The sequence below is a fragment of the Giraffa tippelskirchi genome, chromosome 2 (assembly GCF_054371585.1).
Source record: "Giraffa tippelskirchi isolate mGirTip1 chromosome 2, T2T-mGirTip1v1.2.pri, whole genome shotgun sequence".
Lineage (NCBI taxonomy): Eukaryota > Metazoa > Chordata > Mammalia > Artiodactyla > Giraffidae > Giraffa > Giraffa tippelskirchi.
This window is the reverse complement of record NC_137276.1, coordinates 64,785,365-64,808,012: the sequence shown is the minus strand read 5'-3', so window position 1 is coordinate 64,808,012 and position 22,648 is coordinate 64,785,365. Positions and strand designations below refer to the sequence as shown.

The following is a 22,648-nucleotide window of genomic DNA, read 5'->3' as shown; positions in this document are numbered from 1 at the left end:
TGCCATGGACCTCACCCTCTTGGCCTCAACAGCAGTGGGGTTTGTCAGCTCAGTCCCTGTAGCTGATTCCTAGGGCTATTGAAACACATGATCACACGGTTGGTGGATTAAGGAACAAATTTATTTTCTCACGGCCCCGGGGGCCAGGAGTTTAAAATTAAGGTGTCAGCAGGACTGCATTTCCTCCGAAGTTTCTAGGGGAAGATCTATCCCCACGTCTTCCAGTTTCTGGTGGCTCCAAGTGTCCCTTGGCTTGTGGCTGCAGGACTCTGGTCTCCACCTCCAACTTCACATGGCCTTCTCCTCTCTGTGTCAAATCCGCACCTCCCCCACACACACCCATGCCTTTCTCTTGTAAGGATTCTTGTCATGGGATATACGGCCCACCCAAAAATCCAGGATACCTCCTCTCAGGATCCTTAATTACATCTTCAAAGACCCTTTCTCCCTGTAAGGCTACATGTACAGGTTCCCAGGGACTTGCCATGGGTGTATCTTTCGAGGGCCACTATTCAACCTACTTCATGCCTCAGTTACCTTCTCTGTAAAATGGGGATGATGATAATAGCACCCGCTTGGCAGGCTTGTTATGAGTATTGAATGAGTTCTTGGGACATGTTAGAGACTGTTAGTGTTGTTCCTAACCTAGAGAAAAAGAGCCACCCCCTTGAAGAGGTGGGGGAACAGAGTCTGGCTGGCACCCAGGAGCGTGCCCCTCAGGCAGCTGCTAACACCATCTTCCTCGGCCCCCCACAGACAACGGCCCCGTGGGCAAGCGACGCACGGGCACGGCTACCGTGTTTGTCACCGTCCTGGATGTGAATGACAACCGGCCCATCTTTCTGCAGAGCAGCTACGAGGCCAGCATCCCCGAGGACATCCCCGAGGGCCACAGCATTGTGCAGGCAGGTGGCGGCGGGTGGGGGGGGCGGGGCAGGCAGGGCCACATTCAGTTCAGAGTACGCACTCAGTGGCCTTGTGGCAGGATGGAAACAGGAGCCAGTCCAGCTGCTGCTCCCGAATAGCCAGTGCTGTAACCAAAGAGGGACCCAGGCTCCCTCCTCCCTCCTGGGGAGAGTAAGCCCCGAAGTTATGTAACCCAGGATGGATGAGCCCAAAACAGAAGAAAGGCCTTGGCCCTCCTCTCCCCACTCCCTCCATCCCCCACAGTCCTCTCCCCATCCCCCACTGCACCCAGAAGCCCCTTTCAGAGCAGGAGGGAGCTGGAGACGTCACATTTCCCAGAAAGGAGTTGAGGAGAGAGCCAGGGCCCAGCAGAGCCCAGAACAGAGCTGCTTTCACAGGGCTCTTGGCCGAAGCTCCCCTCTTGGGAAATAAACAGGCACAAAAAGAAAGGGCTCCTTTGCCCGGGGAGCAGGAGCCATAGCTTTGGACCTCAGGGGAGGAATGCAGGGACCTGAAAAAGGAGGCTGGGTGCCCTCCCGAGCCCTCCCTGGAGGCCTCAGCTGCTGGGTGGGGAGGGAGGCAGGGCATGAATTACCCTCCTCACCAGCTGTGGGGTTTCCAAGTTGGAGGCTGAGCCAAACAGAGCAAATCTGGGCCTGCCCGCTGGGACAGGCTCCCAGGCTTGGGAGGGGCAGAAGAGTGGGAGGTTGGCAGTGTGCCCACCTCCCTGCATGGCATGGGGCAGGAGGGGAGCTGGGAGCAGGGTACTGACTCTCAGAGGTGCCAAGAGTCCAGGAAGCCATGGGTTGGCAGGGTCTGGGTGCTGATTCAGAAAAAGGTTTTCTCCCTCTGAGCCTCGGCTCCTAGGGCCTTAAAGACACCCACAACACCAAGCCATGGGGCCCCACTCTCCCCTAGCCTAAAACTTAGCACCTGCCACCCCCAGCTCACACAGGTCTCCAAGGATCAACCTGGGAACACAGCTGGGGGTATGGCAGACCTTTGAGAGCCCTCTCCTCCCCACCCCCAGCTTTTTGTCCTTCAGGTCAAGGGTAGCCTTACTGCCCACCCCTGTGACACCACACGCCAGGCAGAGCATGCTGGCCCCGGGGGTGATACGGTGACCAACTCCAGACAGAATTCAGCCTGGGGTGTCTCAGGTAGATGAGGCAGGAGAAAAACCAGGAAGAGGTTTACTGCACTGTGGGAGGAGGCCTGCCCCGCTTTCTAAACCCCAAGACTTGGTTTCTATTTATATAGACTACTCAGAGTGAGATCCTAGAGCCTGTGAGTAATATAAGGCAGCCCCCGATTCTCTCCATTTCTCAGGGAGAAAATCAGGCTCTGGTGATTTCTCAAGGCCCTGGAAGTAAGTTTCTGGCCAAAGTGGACTTGCTTTCAGATGTCAGACTGACCTGAAAGGAAGGCACTATGGACCTGCTGGGAGAGACAGCTTCTCTGTAGGGGCATCCAAGGGAAGAAGGGGGTGCCCCCAGGACTAGACAGGGCCACCCTTCACTCAGTAAACAGAGGCCCCATACCTCTGAACCTGTTGCTGGTGAGGCAGGTGAGGGGTTGGACTTGGTCTCGCTCTCTGGGAGCCTCTCAGGCTTGTAGAAAGAAGCGGACATGTCAGGGATGATCCACACTGCCCAAAGGAAGTGGTCCCTGTCCTCCCTCGATTTCAGGCAGGAGGAGGCTTCAGGTGGAGACAGAGGGCTTAACGGAGGGTGTGCATGCCAAGTGAGCTGTAGCCAGGGGTGGACAGATATTTCAGTTTGCCTGGAGTCTTGGGTCAAGATGAGGCTAGAAACATCATTCGCAGTCAGCTCCCAGGGGGCACCGAGCACAAGACAAAGATCAAGCTCTGGCTTGATCCAGCAGTAGGGAGCCAGCAAATGTTCTGGAGCTGGGGACTGGCAGAATCAGAGCTAGGGTCACCTGTACCCCATTAGGGACTGCTCTACATAACCCTGCTACCATCCACAAAGCAGCCAGGCAGCAATCACCAAAAATATGATAGCACACTTCGTGTAGTCAACAGCTGAGGTCCCACAGCTGTCCTGGAGAGGCCTGTACCCTCCCAGCTGGAGGAAGGCTGCCTCCCTCCCTGGGTGAGGCATGGAGCCTCTATGATGCTCTCAGAACCCGGATAACATCACTTCCAGCACCTCCTCCTCCTCTGACACAGCGCCAGTCCTGACCTCTGCAAGGAGCTTCTTAACTCATTCCCAGCCCCTTCCTCATCCATCCTGGCTCAGGTGCATTGAGGGCGGGGGGGGGGGGGGGGCGTGCCAAGGTAACAGCCAAGATTGTGATTGGCTAGGTGTGTTGAGAGCCCTCAGAATGCCCCTCCTCCCAGAAGGCACCCAGCATCTGATCCACCACAGGGGTGCTGGCTGCTCCCATGGATTACAGGCAAATGCAGGCAGGGTCCAGGAAGTCAGGGGAGAGGATTCCCTGGGTTCCTCTTTGCCTCAGGCACTGAGTTGGCACAGAGGGCAGGACACTCCCTTGCCCCCAGCATGGCTGAGTATTTCACTTGGCTGGAGGGAACCTTTGGCCATTCAGCAACTCACACTGGAATCTGAGCTGGACTTTGGCACCTGGAGAGTGGGCAGGGCTTCTCTTGGGAAGAAGGGGTGCTGCTTCCTGGAGATGGCTGGTACCTGGTGGTCAGAGAGGGGCCTTGGGGGCCCCAGGTTTGTACCATTGAAAGCTTTGGGCCAAGGGTCCAGATGGTTGCAGGTGCTCAGTCACTGGTCCAGGAGCCTTCCAACCGGCAGCAGCTAAAGTGGCAGCAGGAAGGAAGACATTCTTCCGGGGACAATCCCTGGGAAAGGCCACAGGCTTGAGCGCACAGGGCACCCCTGGCAGTGGGCATGTGGCCCAGGTTGTTTGGGCCACTGTCCTCTTGCAGCCGGAGGTGCCCGGTTCTGCCCAAGGCAAGGGGGTCTGTGTGGATGGAATAGGAGGACACCCCTGTCACATCTTGGTAGATTCCATGCAGTCACCGTCGTGGTTGTCCTCTCTGCCCGGCAGGGGGCGCCGAGGGGCAGGCCGGCCGCGGCGGAAGCTGTGCAGGGAGCGGCGCAAGGAGCCCAGGCGCTTCCAGAGGCGGAGCTGGGGCTCGCTGGGACTCCCCGGGTGGTGGGGCATGCACTCGCGGGCCCGGCGGCGGCTCGGGTCCAGTGCCCGCGGCTTGCAGAGGGTCATGAACAGCAGACAGGTGGCCAGCAGAAGGAAGATGCAGGCCAGGGCAATCAGCACCGGGATGGGGTCAACGGCCTCTGAGAGCCTCCCCCGAGTGGCTGGAGCTGTGAGGACAGCGAGGGGGCTGGGGCCCTCTGTGTTCATGGCTCCTGCAAGGGGAATGGGACAGGAACAAATGAGCTGGACTCAGGGCTGGAGGGGGAGGGGGGCTTTGATGGGTGCTGGGCACTGCCAAACTAGCTGCAGATAACATTGCAGTCATTTTCCAAGTTAGAACAGTGAGCCTGGGAGAGGTAACAAGTCTAAAGTCAGGCAGTGGGAGAGTGATGGAGCTGGGCCTGAACTCAGATCCTCCATCTGCTACAGTCCCTGCCTACCTATCACGGAGGAGGCAGGAGGGGTAATGCCTTCCGGCATTTTAAAGTCAATTCTCATGAATTACAACAGAGTCTTAGGATCTAAGACCAATCCCATCCCTAACTTGCTCTGTGACCAGCAACAAGTCATCAATTATAGTTGCAGAGGGCAAGGACCCTAGCAGTTATCTGCCACCAAGGCTCCAAACTGCTCGAGTTCTTACAGTGCTTTTATAAACTTAAATTAATTGTGAATGTTTTTTTCAAAAAACAAGGTTTCGCATAAATATCTGAACATCTGGCTTCTCTTGAAATTTAAGAATTTCAGCACTAGCAACACGGGGCGTATTGCTTGCTGGCCCCCAGCTCACTGCACTCCCTGCCCTCAGGCTCCCCGCACACCTATGTCACCCACCTGACCCCCAGGAGAATTCCTGTTGGTGCTTCCCAAGGAAGTCCAGCCTGCTCCAGAGACTGAGGAAACCAAGGCCCAAATAAGGGATAGCCAAGCCCAAGGCCACACTGTGAGCCGATGGCCAAGCTAAAGCCAGAACCAGGGTTCCCGACCCCTGGACTGGTGGCATTGCCACCCTGCTGGCTCCCAGCCCTCTCCCAGGACTTCCTAAGAACAGGTGGGAAAGAACCCCCAGAGAGCAGCCCACTTGACAAAGTGGGGCTTGAAACCCCCAGACATAGTCATCCATTACCACTTGGGATCATCCCACTGGTGGGGGAGGGGAGGGCGGCAGATTCCTTATAGCTGGAAAATCAAACTGCGCTCTTGGTTGCAAATTAACATGGTTAGAGACCAGCCAGTAGATAGCATGTTACCAGCAGGACAGGTGGGCAGGTCTACCTGAAGAGTGGGGGCGGAGGGGCCTCAGCCAAGCTGACAGAATCCCAGAAGGCAGGCCACTGTGGTCTCTATTCCAGGTTCCCAAGAGAAGCCAGAAATCTGGATGTTAGGCAAACTTTCCTGATGTTGAAGTGTTGCCAACTAATTCAAATCTGGTTGAATCTCCTCTGGAGAAACGGGGGGAGAGGCGGGGGGAAAGACAGTGCAAAGGCCAAACAAACTTGATATTTTTTTAAATCCAAATGAATTTTCAAACATTTAAAATACTACAAATGGTCCAGACAAAATACATAAGGAGGCTACATACAGCTTGCAGGCCAACATTTGTGATCTTTGATTTCTACAAACACAGGACAGGATATCCAGAAGGGGGTTTAATAAGAAATAATCATTTATTTCTCTTTGACCTTTGAGACTTTCATGACCTAAAGGATAACAGAGGTCTCTCCTTTTCCCAAGTCGCAGCCTAGTCTAACTTAGTCAAGTTCTAGCACCAACACTAGGGAGGAGGAAGGGCTTTAGGTTATACCGAGACTCTGCCTGTGGGCTGCAGAGCCCACCAAGTCAGCAGGAAGTGGGAAATGGAGAGGGGGCCCCCCCGGCCCACACCCTCCCCAGCTGCCATCGCCACCCCAGGCACTCACCAACAGCCGTAGGACCTAACTCCTGGCTCTCTGTGCCCAGCCTCCTCTGCCTGCAGCCTGCCCTGTGCCCAGGGACTAAGGACATCCAGTGCACCCCACCCCCCACCCCACCCAGTCCCCACCACCACTCCTTCCCAGCATTTCCAGAGAATGACCCCTCCCAGCTCCCAGATGGAAATTTTGATGCCCATCTGGCTGCCTGGGGCCTCCGCCTCTTAGCATCAGGCCTAGAGAGTGTGCTGGCCAGGCCATACATGGGCTGGCCCTTCCTTGAATCTGGAAGGGAAGAGGAATGGAGTGTGCCCACTGCCATGTCCCCTGGGGAGAGAACTGCCCATCCCTCCATCCTCCCCAGGGAAGCGCTTGGCTGGGAGTAAGAAAAGGGCGATCTGAAGTGAGAGAAGTCACAACCCTGCTAGTCCTAATGCTATTTCAAGACCTCCACCTGGATCTGGAGACCCTATCAGACTAGCAAAGCAGGTCCAGGCTTCAGTCCTTGGGGCAATGCTTTGAAAAAACATGTGAGGCTAAATTGGCATTGGAGTATTTTCTTTGGGAGCAGGAGATTCCCAAGTGGTTGAAAATGTCAGGCCATCCTTCCAGGGAGGTACAGCAAGACTGACTGCAGGCCCCCCGGCTGTCCTGTCTGAGCAGCCAGCCGGGGCCAGTGGTTCTGGGGAAAGGAGGCCTCTGTCAGACCAAGGCTAGGAATAATCTCAAGAGCAGCTAAAGCCTCTCCCTGCCCACTGGAGCCGCAGGCACGCCTGCCAGTCTCACTTTGGACATATCTCTGCAAGCTGTCTAGAACCTTCTTTCTTCATTCAGAGCTCCAAGAGCAGGGGCTGCTGTGATCAGAGGGGACTGACCTCAGCACATCTTTCTGGGTGGCCTCAGACTAACCACTGCTCCTACCTGGACCTAGGTTCCACTCTTAACAAAAACAGAGGGATTCCTCAGGCCTGAGCACATGTGCACATCCTCCCCACAGAACCCCAGGCAGCGTGCTGCCCCACTTGCCCACAGGCCCCAGCACTGACCTCAGAGCCAGTCCTCGGCAGTCTCCAGCTGGGCAAGAGGTCTTCTCAGCTGTTCGAGGGAGGTCCCGGGAGCACTGGTCGTCTCTGTGACCCCTACCTGCCCTGGGCTGGAGCACTGGTCGTCTCTGTGACCCCTACCTGCCCTGGGCTCTGCCTGTGTCCCTCAGCCAGCCAGGCAGAGTGGCCCTTGCCCCTCACTCTCCAGTTAGACCTGGCTTTGTCTGGAAGAGTCTGGGCCCTCCCTGGGGGGGAGGGGAAAGCCAGGAAGGTCGGATGGCAACTGAGCTGGGAAGAGGGAGCCTGGTAGCGGAGTTGGGCGCTCCTGAGCCTTCCCACGGCCTTCACTGGCCAGTCTCCTTGGAGCCCTCTGGAGGGGCGGGGGGCCCTGGGGGAACGCAGGGGGGGAGGGTCTCTCTGACTGTACCCGAGGCTCTCACCTTCCCCTGCTGGACGTTTGAATGGTATGGTCGGGGGCAGCCAGCGGGTTGCTATTCAGTGCCTGCCAGCCTCCAGGTTACCGGGGTGAGGGGCTACAAGCCATGTGGCAGGAGGGGACCGAGGGCGGGGGGTTGGGGGAGAGATGGGCCCTGGCAGCCCCTAGGCTCCCCTCCCCTTAGCGTCCCAGAAGAGCACCTTCCCTTTGAGGGTGTCTGGCTGTAGAAGTAAGGGGGAGAGGTGTTTTCAAAAGTCAGGGAAATCACAGGGCAGAACATAGAGGATTGAGAGACTGCTAGGGCTGCGCTCCTTGTAGTTTGGGTGAGCCCTTGGAGACCCCCAGGCCGTGGCTACACACAAACACACACACAACACACACACACACCAGCCTCCTTTCCTCCCGGCAACCAGCCTGCTTAGGAGCCTAAGTCTTCAGCGCACACACACACACACACACACACACACACACACACAACACACACACACCAGCCTCCTTTCCTCCTGGCAACTACCCTGCTTAGGAGCCTAAGTCTTCAGCACACACACACACACACCAGCTTCCTTTCCTCCTGGCAGCCACCCTGCTTAGGAGCCTAAGTCTTCAGCAGCTTTCCCATCAAGGACCCTCAAACTCCCAGATAGGGGGAGTTGTGGCTTTGCCCAAGACCTGAACTTGGGGTCCACCTGCTTTTTTGGGAGCCTGTTTTTTTGACAAGTAGCTCAGATGGTAAAGAATCTCCCCACCAATGAAGGAGACTTGAGTTCGGTCCCTGGGTCAGGAAGATCCCCTGGAGAAGGGAATGGATACCCACTCCAGTACTGTTGCCTGGGAATCCCATGGTCAGAGGAGCCTGGTGGGCTATAGTCCATGGGGTCACAAAGAGTCAAACATGACTCAGCGACTAACACTTTCACTTCCTGCCCTTAGCCCTTGACAACAAGAGAAGCATCCTCTGCATAGCCCCAAGTGGATAGGATTATGAGAGTCCATTAGGTGACTTAAGGGTCATCTCATCCAGCCCTGTTTTCCAGATACAGAAACTGAGATCTGAAGAGGTGCAGCCTGGCCACGGTCACCCGCCCAGCTAGTGGTGGGGGACTTGGTGCTTTTCCTGAAAAGACTGGGCAGGCGTGGGCACCAGCACCTGGCACTCTGAGCCACATCAGCCTAAAGATGTGCCCAGTGGTCCTGCTGGATGCCTGTATCTTACACCTCGCCCTTCAGTGAACCTCATTCGCTTTCTCTTCCCATGCTGACAGCACACCTCACCCATGGCCTCCATTTTTCTTAAATGGCTGAAGGCAAAACCTCCCAGGTGGTATAGGCTGCCAGGAAAGGGAGGCATCTGGGAAGTCCCACCACGGACAGCAACACCCAAGAGTGTCCACTGGACAGCTCAGCCCTCTTCCTGTCCTGATCCCTTTAAGTGCCAGGCTGTCGAAGTGCCCCGCTACATCCCTCCACCTTCTAGCTCTTAAGTCTTCTCAGGGGAGGGAAGAACTCTGCAGCAAGGGGCAATGCAGCAATCCCAACCCCAGTGTAAATCAAGAGGACCTTTCAGGAATAGGTGGCATGTCTCATAACATCCAGCCTTCAGCATCTGTCTTGGCACCAGACCAGATGCTTTGCAGCGATTATATCTAATTTGCCCATCAACCTCACAAGGTTGATTATCACTGAACCTACTGAGGCTCAGTGGGGTTATTGTATCCATGGCCACATAGCCAGTAAGTGACAAAGCCAGGACTTGTGCTTGGGTCTGCCTGACCCAAACCCGCTGTTCCTTTCACACCAACAGACTCCCTCCTCTGCACCATCAACATGCTTTTCAAAACCCTTAGACACACGGCACAGGGTTGACATGATTGCTGAGGACAAGAGGGCAGATCCAGGAAAAGGGGGAAGGTCCCAGGCATTACACAGCAAGTCGCACATAAGGTGGCCCCGTGGGAGCCTGCCCAGCCATGCAGGCCCAGGCCTCTCTCTGCATCACTTTGCAGGGGTGTTCTCTGCCTCTTTCCAGTGTGTAGTGGGTAGAGGAGGTATTCAGCTCTCGGTTTGATGGGACAGACCTCAGGGCCATCTGTGGCTCTGCCAGCGGCCTCAAGGTCAGATGCGTTGTCAGAAGGGCTAAGCACTCGGCATTCTCAGAAGAGCACCCCCAAGTCCCACTGGAAACAGGGCATAAGCCTGAGTTGCAACCTAGCAAGCCAGGATGGGCTGGAACTACACTGGAATGATCGCGTGTGTGAATAGACATGGAGCCATTCCTTTGGCAAATGGTGTTTTTGGGTTTCCACAATGTGGCTGTTATAGTGTACAGTATACTTTCTGGGAGTTGTAGTATATACAGTGCCAGGCTGGGAGCCAGAACAGCTTCACACCGAGGAAGTGTGGGCAAGGAGCAGTTGTGCACCCCACCTACCCCAGGGGAGTCTCCTGGACTCTCAAAAGGCTGAAGGAGGGAACCGTGGAGGGCCAGGCTGAGCTAGCCTAGCCTGGATCCAGAGAGCAGTGGTGCTATCACCCACCTTCTCATCTGTGCTCACCAGGAGCCTGGAAGAGTATCAGGAAAAAGAGCTGGCAGGTCTCCCACTGCGGACAGGGCAGCCTGGGGCCATCAACAGACAGGTGTCCTCATAGGGGACGAGAAAAACATGTCCCTCTCCTCTTCTACACCCCCAGCTTCATGGGAAACTGGGTTTGGGCAGGACAGGCTTGGGGTGGTGTAAGGAAAGGGGAGGGACTCCACAAACACCTTCTCTGCCTATGGGTGGAATTCAAGGAGTAACCACGTGTCTCATTCTCCCTCAGCTAAAAGCCACAGATGCAGATGAGGGCGAGTTTGGGCGTGTGTGGTACCGCATCCTTCATGGTGAGTGGGCTGCCCTAGGATGGCAGGGGGAGGTGGTTCCTGCCCCAGGGTAGCAGAGCTTCTCTAGGCTGCCAAGGGTCTGGGAGACGGGTCAGAGGGAGGAACCAGGGATGTTCTCAAATCATTCGCACCAAGTTGATCATGTTGTCAGTAAGGATGCATTTGACTGCTATGCTAAGTTCTTCATGTCCCACAGTGGGAAATCACCCTAACAGAGGGGACCTCGAAGACCAGAGCAGCCCCTGGCAGTGAGCTCCCAAGACTCTTGAGTGTCACTGGCCCAGTGTGTATCCTGTGCCCATGACTGAACCAGTCACTATGGCCTTGAACACTAGGACAGCCCCCTACCCCCACCCCAGCAACCTCCCAAGGATGAGTCTCACTGGGTCAGCTAGAATCACGGGATCATGCCTGAGCCAGTCACTATGACCTGAGACTGCAATGTGCTGATCTTCTAGAATCAGGGGTGAGCTCACGCCTATGAGTAGAGGTGGCTGGATCCCAAAGGAAAATGAGAGTCCACAAGGTGAGGGAGTGGGTGCTTCCTCACTAAGCCTCCCACAGAGAATTTGATTTGTGTTCCTTTCTTTGTAATGCCCCAGTGACCTTTAAATAGTGAATCTGCTGACACCTCCGGGTGTGGAGGTCTCAGGGGACCTCCAGGCTTTCCATAAGGGGGGCACGAAATGAGTGTATGCCCCCTCCCTCAAATCCTGCTAGGCTAGGGCAGTGTGAGGAGAGGCTACTGTACCACTTCAGGCTTCGGTCAAGCGCCTGAGACCTCTGGGCAGGGTCTGCCTTCTGGGGGTCTGGGCTCCCCATCTTCCCCTCCACAACCATGATCCCACAAGCATCCTACTCCAGGGCAGAGTCCATGCATATCCTTTGTCCCTCTACACAGGTAACCATGGTAACAACTTCCGGATCCACGTCAGCAATGGGCTCCTCATGCGAGGGCCCCGGCCCCTGGACCGGGAGCAGAACTCGTCACACGTTCTGATAGTGGAGGCCTACAACCACGACCTGGGCCCTATGCGGAGCTCTGTCAGGGTGAGGCCAAGGGCACTCTGGGGGCGGGAGGGGCGTGCACGTGGGGCAACATGTCGTGAACTGTTCAGCACTGCTGTCAGGGCTGGGCCAGAGCCTCAGGTAGACCAGAGATGGCCAGCAGCTGGTGCCCAGGGTGGTTGGGGGGGCACCACTCATCTGGGTGCTGAATGACACCTGGACCTTGGGCTCAGTAGGGGTGCCTTGGGCTCAGACCCACCTGAGATCTTGGATGTGTCATTTTACTCTAAGCCTGAGTTTTTCTAAATGTGGAAAGGAGTCAGTGATGCTGATGCCAGTCCTAAAGGATGAGGTATCCTTACTACACTAACCCCTGTATCCACACAGCTCTCTAGTGTGGGCCAAAGGAATCTCACACATGTGATCTTGGAGCTATAGATGTCACCAACTTCATTTTACAAATGAGGAAACTGAGGCACAGAGGAGCCACCTGCGACTGAACCAGGACTTGAGCCCAAGTCTTCTGAGTCCAAATTCAGTGTTCTCTCCATTGAAAGTGTCTGCTGAATATTCCAGTCAGCACTCCCAGCTGCCCCATCAGATGTCTGCTTCTCTGCCCACTTCACTCCCTTCAGGCCTCTCCCCTATGCAACTAAAATCAGATCAACTCTAATCTTCCTGAATGGTCAGAACATGCACCCAGATATTCCATTGGCAGGGCCAGATGTACTCTCCTGCCCAGTAACAAGGGGATGACAGAGATAAAGGAGATGACCTACAAGGTCACCCCCACCCTACCCCACTGCACACTCAGCAACTCAGAGCCCCTTCCCCTTAACCAGGTGGAAAGTGAGTCAGACCTTTGAGGTGAAGAGTAGGAGGAAGATGGGAAAAGCTGGGGTGGGGAGCAAGCAGGGACTTTCACCCAGAACTGAGTGGGGCAGAATCAGCTCCTCTTATCAGCCCCATCTCCACCCCGCTGTTCCCCTCAGGCTGGAAACAATGAACAGAAGCCTGCCTCGGGTCCCTATCACAAAGGAGGGTGCTGGGGAGCAGGTGACTCAGCCTTGGCCCATCTTCTGCTGTTGCCCCACAGCTCTGCCCCAGGGAGAGATGGCGAGGGAGACCTGGGTGCTTACGGCTGCCCCTCTGAGTGAGGTCTGCTCCGATGCAGGTGGCCGAAGGGGTCAGATCCCTTGGCGTTTCATACCTTGGGGCTGTTTAGAATGATTTCAGGGCCCTCATGACTGAGGGTCAGACAGTTATCTAAATGTGCACCGAATCAGCCCCACACAGCCACGCTCACCTTCATGACTATGAGATACTGAATCAGCATGTGAATAAGTAAGCCACCCACTTCAGAGCATGCCCTCGGTGGGACCAGCTTCAGGCCACAGGGTGACCTATGTCAACATAGCTTGGCTTAGCACCCTGGACCTCGAGCTGCGTAACCACAGCCCTTCTGCCCCACCCCCACTCACCTCCCTCCCAGGAGCAGGTGGGCACCTCTCTCCAGGGTCTGCTCCTGTCACTGCCTCAGCATTGCAGCTGCAAACCTTTCTAACAAAATAGTATGCAGCACCCCTGGTACCGTGTAAAACAAAACAAAGCCAAGCTACGCCCATCAGTGCAGGGTGGGACACCCAGAGCCACACCTGCTCAGCCACATTCTGCTTGTGCCTCTCCCCATGAACCCAGGATATTAAGCACCCTTAATATAAAAGGGTGCCAGGTACTTCTAAGTGCCTCATGTGCATGAGCTCATTTAAGCCTCATAACAGCCCTCTGATGTAGGCACTGTTGTTATACCCATTTTATAGATGAGGAGATTGAGGCAAAGAGGGCTTGGCCAATGTGTTTAGGGTCACATGGCAGTAAGGGCAGACAGAGCCAGGCTTCACACCCAGGCAGTCAGCTCAGATCTATTCTCTTAACTGCTGTACTCCACTGCCTCACAGAAGGTTCCAGAGCACAGAAACCACTGCTGCCTTTTGCCTAAGAGTCATTTTTAAGGTGGGGATTTGGTTGCTTGCCCACAGGGTCAGAACTTGATGGCCCTTATAGTACACAGCTCCCACACCCCTGAGCCCAAGAAAAGCCAGGACCTTTCTGAAGACAATGTGGGGACTCCAGCTTTGCCCTGGACTCATTTCCCCAGCAGCAGCAGAGCTGGCTTGAGGGGCCATCCACGGTCTTCAGGTTGGAGACCAGGACAGCACCTGTGAGGGGCCAGGGAGTTTGGAGTGAAATGATAGGGACTGGGGGCCTTACATGCATACTGCGCATGTGCACACGTAGTCTCCTGCCTCATCCCCTCTGGAGGGCACACCACTAGACAGAAAGTGGGGCTAGTCCTCCGGGGAGCCCAGCAGCTCAGTCACTGAGCCCTCCTGCTCAGCAGGAACTTGGCAGATCTGTTTCCTGTACATCTGTGTCTCTCAGGTTCACAAACCACACACCATTTTGCCTCCTGTCTCTGCTGCTATAAACAAGGCTGAAACCAGCAAGAGGAGAGTGGCATGCAGCCAGTCTTATGGAGGGCCACACCCAGGCTCCATGCTACCTCACTCCTCTGTTTATTGCACTGTCAGACTAGCCCTGTTTTTTTCTCCCCATGACTCTTGGAGTCAAAGTCATTTGGCTTAAGCTGACTTGGGAAGGGGAAGGCTCACAGTTTCGAAAGATGGATGGGTAGTTACTGTTTATAGCAAGAGAGTTCCTGAAATTCATCCATGCAAATTCCCCCCCAACACCCACCCACCCACCCCACCCAGGATCTCCCCAGCCGAGTTCTTGGTGAAGCCAGACTTAGAAGGTTCTGGCTTGTGAGCAGCTGTGCTCTGGAGTAGGCATGCTAGTTTGCATATTGGGTTCTGGGTGTCTGGACATGAAAATTTGATGACCTAGCAGAACTACAGGGGCCCCAAGAGCAGGGAAGTAGAGAAAACTTCACCCCCAGAGACATCTCTTCACCCCTACACTGCCACCCCACTCACCTCATAGTTCTCTGCCACTTAGGCCACCATTTCTGCTTATACCAACAGAATCCCCTTCACTTCCATCCAGCTAATTCCCCACTAACTCAGGAAGAGAAGCTGAGGCTGATCTGAGTGGCAGTGATGGATCAGAAGCCAAATGTGCATGTTCTCAGATGGGACCTCGCTCTGCCATCGGCACTGGGGACAACATGTGAACCCCATGCTGCGCATCATTGCCCCAGCCCCATTGGCTTCCTGCCTGCTCTGTTGGCAAGCTCCTGCTGACCCAGGCTCTGTTAGTCTGGAAGAAGGGTCTGTCTCCTGTTCTGCAGCCAGCTCACCCCCAGCATGGAACAAAGAGTGGAAGGGCTGCTGGACTGGGAACCAGGAGAACCATCACTCTCTTCCCAGCTATCAGTGACCTTGAGGGCTCGGGCAAGTCCCTCCCCATCTCTGGGCCTCTGTTCCCTCATCTGGGAAAAGAGGCAGGAGCCCTGGGCCTCCCTGTGGTTCCTTGAGCACCGCCACTCTCTGATTATAACTCCCCTCCCCACCACGCTGGTCCTTCTGGACACAGCCCTGGTCTTACCCCTACCTGGGCCAGACCTCCTGTGCATGGTCACAGACTCCTGTGTGTGTTGAGAGGAGAGGGGTGTACAAAAAGAAGAGTGAGGTGCTGATCTCTGGCCATCACATCTCTCTGCATCTTTATATTGTTTTTTTGTTTTTGTTTTTTGCTGTTGTTGTTATGTAAGACATACATGTTCATTAGGGAGAAATTAGAAAATGTAAATAAGCAGTGATGAAAATCGTGCATAATTCCACAACTCAGAGATAACCACTGTCTTGGGCTGGGGTCTGCAGAAGCCAATCCTGAGACAAGGGTTAGTGTGAACGTGATTAGCAGGAAGTATCAGAAGTGTGCCCGGGAAAAGCCGGAAGGGGCATGGACCAGGAAGGAAAGGCAGCCAGCAAAGTGGAACACAGGAAACTGACTCAGTCCCCCAGGGAGTTCTGGAGATGGTCATCTCAGCTGCCCATCAGTCAGCAGCTGAGCACTGCCTTAGCCTGAGTGGGTGTAATTCCCAGGCAGCTCTGGCTCTCTGGGCATCTTCTGGCTCCGGCAGCAGGAGTAGGGCTGGTGGGGTAGGGTTAGTCCCCCATAAAGAGCCACAGTGTTGCCCGCTGGTAGTGAGAGCACCAGAGAGATTGCGTGAGAATCTGGAGGAGTCTGAGCACCAACATCCTCTACTATGACCGTACTTAAAAATGTTTTCATGTCTGTTCTCCCAGAGGTATCTTGGTGTTTGAATGGGGTCTCTTTAAACTTTTCAAGCACTTTTGCAAAGCCCTGGCTCATTTTGTCTTCATAACAATCCTAGGAGTGGCACAGGGTGTGAATTGTTAAGCTGATATTACCATCTCATAGCTGAGAAGCTGAACAGCCCAAGTTTCACCGATTAGCCACAGGTTCCCACAGGCTTCATAGCAGTCAAGCGCCAGAGGAGATTTGTTCTCTGACAAAATGATATTTAAACACCTGCCACGTGCCAGGTATTGTGTGAGGTGTGGGGACACGGTGACCAGCCAGACAACCCCAGGCCCTCTGTAGAGAGCTCGTAGCTGACCTAGGAGCACAGTAACCACATACGCAGACACAGGGGGGCCCAGCCCTGGGCTCCCCTGACCCCTGCCCTGACCTTTCGTCGCTGGCCGGCTCCTGCAGGTGATTGTGTACGTGGAGGATGTCAACGACGAGGCCCCGGTGTTCACACAGCAGCAGTACAGCCGCCTGGGGCTCCGTGAGACAGCAGGCATTGGCACGTCAGTCATCGTCGTCCGAGCCACGGACCGAGACACGGGTGAGGCCGGCAGGAGGAAGGCAGGGAGTCCTCTCCCCAGAGTGAGCGGCCCCTGCTCAGGCCCCGTCTCCCGCAGGGCCTGGCATCCTCTGGTTGCCTTGGGCTCTCCCGTTCAGTGGCTCCCAAGTGGGCAGGGACTCCTGGGACAGTCTTGGTGGGATCCCCACCAGATTCCCAGTCCCAGGAGGAAAGGAGTCTGGGAAGTGATCCTGGTTTCAGAGAGAGGAAAGATCACGAGCTGGGGAAGTCCAGGTTTGTCATCCCAGGACCTGGCGGCTCCCGACTAACCTTTGGCTGGGGGGCTGGGCAGGACCGGGAGGGGTGAAGTTCTTGTCCCAAAGCTGGCTGAGGCCTGCTCCTCCAGCTAGCACAGCCCAGGGCCTGGCAAACACACAGTTAACAGAAGCCAATGTCCTGTTCTACAGGGCAGTGGACATCCCTGGAGCCCTTAGGTGGCCACCGTTGGCAGCGCAAAGTGAAGGAGAAAGACAGGTCACTCTGGCCCTCTTTACAGGGCCTGGTTATCTAGACCTCTGCCCCAGGCCAGGGATACAGCCACAGGAGACCCCTTCCTGTACTTCTGGTTTCCCAGATCCTGCCCTTCTTTCATGTCAGCTGCTCTGGTGGCTCCCAACCCAGCCCCTGTCAGCATCTCCAGCTCATTCTTGGAGCATGGGATGGAGTAGGTGGAGAAATAGGCCTGAAAACTCCTGGGTGATTGCTCTCCCTTAAATGGCAGGTTTATACAGTGCAGGTCACACGGACATTGCTAGGGGATAGTGGTTCAGGTCCTTTTCTGGGTCAGGAATCTGTTTGAGAAACTAGTGAAAGCTATGGATCCCTTCCCAGAAAGAATGCACCTAGAAGTTTACAAATAATTTCAAGGAAGTCTGGGATTTCCTGAGTGATTTTATAACCATTCTCTCTGAAGTATGTGGACTTCAGCTAAGGAATCCCAACTTCGGCTCCTGGATGAAGCATGTACTCCAAGGCCACAGGGATTGCGGGTGGAGGGAGTGGGCAGAACAAAGAAAAGTGACTCTGGCCCTGGAACCCTTTGGCTGGAGGGACCAAATGAAGGGTTAGCCACCTCTGAGGATGTTGCCCCATCTAATACTTTCTAAATCAAAGCCTCCAGTATATGAGATCCCTAATTACCCCACCGTCTCCTTGTGCAAATACCCAGTGGAGGTACTTGAGTCCTCCACTGGCATATCTCTCATCTAAAGGCCAGACCTCAGGGAAGTCAACAGTGCATGCTGGGCCTTGCCATCCTTGACCTTGACCACATCCTCTGTTTCTCTTGGGAAAATCTGACCCACAGAGGTGGGGGGTGGTGCACACTGGGTAGGCAAGCCAAGGCCCATCACCCTGTCCCTCTGGGACAGCAGTGGGTGTGCTGGGGCAGCTCATAAAACCACAAGGCAGCCCACCCCCGCCTGGACTGCACAGCCTCTTGCATCCTCCTGCAGGAGATGGTGGCCTGGTGAACTACCGCATCCTGTCAGGCGGCGAGGGGAAGTTTGAGATTGATGAGAGCACGGGGCTTATTATCACTGTGGATTACCTGGACTACGAGACCAAGACCAGCTACCTGATGAATGTGTCCGCCACCGACCAGGCACTCCCCTTCAACCAAGGCTTCTGCAGCGTCTATATCACTCTGCTCAACGAGCTGGATGAGGCTGTGCAATTCTCCAACACCTCCTACGAGGCTGCCATCTTGGAGAATCTGGCACTGGGTACTGAGATTGTGCGTGTCCAGGCCTACTCCATTGACAACCTCAACCAGATCACCTACCACTTTGATGCCTACACCAGCGCCCAGGCCAAAGCCCTCTTCAAGATAGATGCCATCACGGTGAGGGAGGCTGGGGACAAGCACAGCCAGGGCTCCCTCTGAGGGCAGGGAGTGCAATTCCTTTAAAGCTAACCAGTATTAATTGAGCTCCTTCTATATGACCAGCACCCTCTTCTTTGTCATAAACATCCCTTTAATACATCCCTTTAACGTGTAGTGGTAAGATATAGTTTATACATAGGCAACCTGGTGTCTTCTTATTAACTAGACAATGAAAGTTGTGCAAGTCATCACGTTTCCCTTTTTACCTTGGCTGTTCGGAAGCTCAGATATAAATATAGGGCATCACTGCAATAGCTTGTCTTAGCTAGGTGTCTAGTGCAGCTGTGTCTTATCTACTGCCTAGACCTTACTCTTCCAACTTTGCTTTAGTGGGTCTTCTGTCAGAATCCCTTCTCTGAAATTAGGCAAGGTAGTAATTGCTACAGTGTGCCAGACCTTGTCACAGGGCATGTTGGGGGCTCAGAGATGAACAAGACCTTTCCCGGCCCTCACAGAGCTCTCAGGCTAGGGGCAGCAGAAGCAGGAACAGTCTTTTGGACTCTGTGGGAGAAGGTGAGGGTGGGATGATCTGAGAGAATACCATTGAAACATGTATATTATCATATGTGAAACAGAACGCCAGTACAGGTTCGATGCATGAGACAAGTGCTCAGGGCTGGTGCAATGGGATGACCCAGAGGGATGGGATGGGGAGGGAGGTGGGAGGGGGGTTCAGGATGGGGAACACATGTAATAAACCCATGGCTGATTCATATCAGTGTATGGCAAAAACCACTACAATATTGTAAAGTAATTAGCCTCCAACTAAAATAAATAATAATAAAAAAAAAGAAGCAGGAATAATCTAATATGCAGATCAGAGCACCACAAGGAAAGATATGAAAAGAACTATGGTAAAGGGGTAATGGAGCATCTCTGGGGCCCAAATAAGAGAACGCCCGTACCTGGCTGGGGAAGCAGGAAGCCTGCGTGGAAGAGGTGATATCCAAGTGGGATTGAGAGACAAGTAGGATTTCAGTGGACAGAGCTTCACGGAGAAGTATACCAGCAGAGGGAGTGTTGTGGAGGTGGAAAAGTGGGCCGACCGTCCAGGGATGGCACAGGACTGCTTGGAATACGATGTCACTGTCCATCTGGCCCCCTCCCTGCAGGGTGTGATCACGGTCAAGGGCCTGGTGGACCGGGAGAAAGGTGACTTCTACATCTTGACGGTGGTGGCAGACGACGGTGGCCCCAAGGTGGATTCCACCGTGGTGAGTGGCTCCCTGGGTGAGAGCCCCCAACGGGTACAGCCCATCACTGCTCCAAGGCCCCCCAAGCCCACATCTTTGCCAGCCACCCAACCTGCAGGAAGGCAGTGGGTGAGGGTTTCAGTCGCCTGGGGATGGTGCTGCAGCTGGCCGTGCCACACCTCCCTGGGCAGCCCCGGCAGGGCTGAGACCTCAGACCAGTGGGAGAGGGGTGGTATCCTTGACAGACCACTGCTCCAGGAGCGGGGGCTGGAAGAGCTGGGACTGATAACCACCTGCACCTTTCCTCTTTCTCTCCCTCGGCCGCCTCCTGCCACCTCTGCCGCCTACAGAAGGTGAGTAACCTGTGGACTGGGCTCTCCCCTGTGGGCTGTCTGTGGCCAGGACTGGCTTGGGTCCTGTGAGGTGCTGGGCCTTCCTGTCTCTCCTGGGGAGAGGGCATGTAGACAGGCCTGCCGCTGGTCCCTGCTCAGACCCCTCCCAGCCTCCCCAGCCCATCCTCTCTCACACCTGAGCCCAGGCCCCTCTCAAGCCTGAGCTCCACATCCTGCTCCGTCCTCTCTGCCCTCTATGTCCTGTCACACCTCCTGTGGTGGCCTGGGTGGGTGTTGCACTGAAACACACCATGGAAGGAACACTGAGGCGTCATTCCAGCTCCACTCCTCAGTGGCTGTGTGACGTGAACTAGTTGCACATCCTCTCTGTGCTTCCTCTCATCGGGTCTAAAGTGGGGACCATGCTAGCTGCCCTGCCTTCCTCAGAGCATGCAATGGAGATGGCAGATAGGAGGCCTTTGTAAGCTAGGAAGGATGATGGGAGCAGCATGTGTAAGGGGAGCCCCTTCCCCCTCTCAGGGCGCATGTAAGGAGTGTGTTACAGTATTTGTGTGAAGTAGGGCACTAGTGCCAGGGCATGGGGTGTGCTGAGAGGGTCAGTGGTTGGCATATGGTGTGAGTCACTACCCTCGAGGACTCTCAGAAAAGATACAGAGACCTTGTAGACTTGGGGGAGGGTGACTGCTGAGGTTGGAGGTGTTAGGCAAGGTTCCTAGAAGGATAGGAGAGATGATGACCTCGAGCTAGGCATGGATATGGAGGTGAGACCCAGGGGCGGGTTATGAGGTGGCCTCCTGCCGTGTTAAGGAGAACATTATGGATTCGGCCTGGGCCCCAGCCAGACAGGTCTAAGGCCATCTGTAGACTGTGTGGGGTGTCCAGCTGGTCATTAGCCTTGGTTACAGCCATGTTTTCACCCCCGCTGAGTCCCTTTCACCTTAGCCTCAAGGAGGAAACCAAGCTGATGTCCAGGCTGAGCCAAATGCAGCTGCTAGGTGAACTGAGACCTGCTCCCTCGAGGTGCTGGCTCCAGGGGCCCTGGTTGCGGCTAGGCCGTACCCAAAAGACCCCATCATCCATGGGACCAGCCTGGGGTGAGTGAGGCTACCAGCAACTGGGAGCTCACACAGCTCCCTGCGACCCCTGGTCCCTGAGGGCGGCCAGTGAGGAGAGCCCGCAGGCGGCAGATGGTGGGCAGGTGCTCTGTGTCCTGCAGCTCCCAGTGAGGTTCCTGGTCTTCCAGGAGGGTTCAACAGGGCCCCTCACTGAGCCCCAGCAGCCTCATCCATAAAGCGGGCCCAGTCGTCCCTCATCCCTGTTGTCAAAGGACATTCCCCACAGGGTACCAGAGCCCCTCGGTGGGGCCAGGTGGCCACTTCCTGTGCTCGGGCCGGTGAGGGTGTTTCAGAGCACACTCTCCTGCCTGGGCCCCTGTATGTCTCGTCCCTTCGCCGTCTTCCAGGAAGGGGGACCCACCCCGCTTTGTTCTGCCCTGGCTTCCTCTCAGAGGCTCCCAGAGCCACTGGCCCAGATACACCAGCTCTGTCAGCCCCAGACTTGTTGGAGGTGTCGGGGTGGAGGCAGGCTGAGGGGCCTTTTAAAGGCACCACCATTTCCTCTGTGAGGCCGGAACCCCCAAACCACAGCTCACCTACACCTGACTCCTCCCCAGTCCCAGCAGCCCCCGTGGCCCTGAGATGGGTGGGGAGGCAGCCGGAAGGGGCAGGCTGGGCGGGGACAGCTCTGCTGTAGGAGCTCTGAGTAATACTCTCGGGCTTTTGAGGGATGGAGGTGGGGATATTTGGACCATGAGACCCTGGGTGAGGGCACAGACCAATGGCTCCTTCCCATAGATCTTGGTACCTGCTCTCCCTCCTCACTCACTGATGCAGATTCCCCATTGCCGGGAGCACATCATCAGAGTAGTAATCCTAGAGGGAGTACCTACTGTGTGCCAGCCTCTGGGCTGGCTTAGGATATATACAACAGGAAACCAAAATCAGACGCAGCCTCTGCCTTCACAAACATAAAATAGAGGAGGGGAAAGACACTGATCAAATTATCACATCAGTAAACATACGCCACAACAGAATGGATAATAAGATATAAGGGAAATCGAGGAAGGCTTCCTGGAGGAAGTGATTCAAGCTGAGATTCCCCAGAAAGCATAGAAAAGGAAGAGCATTTCAGGTGGAGGAAATGGCATGTACAGAGGCCCTGATGTGAGAGAAAACACGGGGATTCCCCACAAGACCTTGGCCAGAGTGAGAAGAGTTTGGGAGAGTGCTTCCTGGATGGCCCAGAGGGTAAAGAATCTGACTGCAGTGCAGGAGACACAGGAGACGTGAGTCCAATCCCTGGGTTGGGAAGATCCCCTGGAGGAGGAAATGGCAACCCACTCCAGTATTCTTGCCTGGGAAAATCCCATGGACAGAGGAGCCTGGCAGACTACAGTCCATGTGGTCGCAAAGAGTCAGACACAACTGAGCAACTAACACACACAGATTGTGGGGACCTTGTTTGTTTTCCCCCTGAAAACAGCATGGTAGACATTATTATGCTCATTTCACAGGTAAGCAGACTGGGGCTCTGGGACTTCACAGAACTCCATGACTAAAATTCTTGATGGGTAGGCAGAGTCTTGTCAGACCAGAAGCAGGACAGGAACCACTTTTTGCTGCACCATCACTTTTTGATGGCTCATTTTTTCCTTCTAGCATCCTGATGCTGTAGGTGTTCTTGTTCCTACTCTCATCTGAGGAAATGGAAAATCAGAGAAGTTGAATAACTTTTGCCATATCACACAGCTAGTAAGTGGTAGAATTGGCCCTGCTGTGAAGCCTGGGTTTGTTCCCTACATTACTGACAGCTGCCTAAAATTTGGAAGTGTAGTTAGAACTGAGAAGGGGGAAATCCTGATTAGGAAGGAGGGAGGATGAAATGGAACCTTCTCTACATGGTGGCGAGCTTTCACAGGTTCCCCGTGGAGTCCTGTGCACACCAGGAAGCAAGTAGACCTGGGAGCCCT

At 55.0% G+C, this 22,648-nt stretch overlaps 2 protein-coding genes across 7 annotated transcripts in view; one reads left to right on the top strand and one right to left on the bottom strand.

Annotated features, from left to right (window-relative positions):
* The window catches only part of CDH23 (cadherin related 23), a 434,929-nt gene that overhangs the window by 330,553 nt on the left and 81,728 nt on the right, over nucleotides 1-22,648 (top strand). The window contains exons 27-32 of the mRNA XM_081567063.1: nucleotides 757-905; nucleotides 10,263-10,323; nucleotides 11,225-11,373; nucleotides 16,036-16,171; nucleotides 17,644-18,032; nucleotides 19,187-19,288. Coding sequence (XP_081423189.1) covers nucleotides 757-905; nucleotides 10,263-10,323; nucleotides 11,225-11,373; nucleotides 16,036-16,171; nucleotides 17,644-18,032; nucleotides 19,187-19,288 — 986 coding nt within the window. The remainder of the gene's footprint in view (nucleotides 1-756; nucleotides 906-10,262; nucleotides 10,324-11,224; nucleotides 11,374-16,035; nucleotides 16,172-17,643; nucleotides 18,033-19,186; nucleotides 19,289-22,648) is intronic.
* On the bottom strand, nucleotides 103-12,908 carry C2H10orf105 (chromosome 2 C10orf105 homolog). 6 transcript variants are annotated; one of them, XM_081567154.1, is made up of 5 exons: nucleotides 12,813-12,908; nucleotides 9,980-10,059; nucleotides 7,013-7,666; nucleotides 5,332-5,498; nucleotides 103-4,268 (listed from the first exon to the last, which is right to left on the bottom strand). In XM_081567154.1, the coding sequence occupies exon 5, from the start codon at nucleotides 4,261-4,263 to the stop codon at nucleotides 3,892-3,894; it is 372 nt and encodes a 123-aa protein (XP_081423280.1). In that variant the 5' UTR covers nucleotides 4,264-4,268; nucleotides 5,332-5,498; nucleotides 7,013-7,666; nucleotides 9,980-10,059; nucleotides 12,813-12,908; the 3' UTR covers nucleotides 103-3,891. The 6 variants fall into 6 exon arrangements, with proteins under 6 accessions (XP_081423280.1, XP_081423290.1, XP_081423301.1 ...); XM_081567164.1 differs by lacking the exon at nucleotides 5,332-5,498; XM_081567175.1 differs by lacking the exon at nucleotides 5,332-5,498 and having other exon boundaries at nucleotides 7,013-7,662.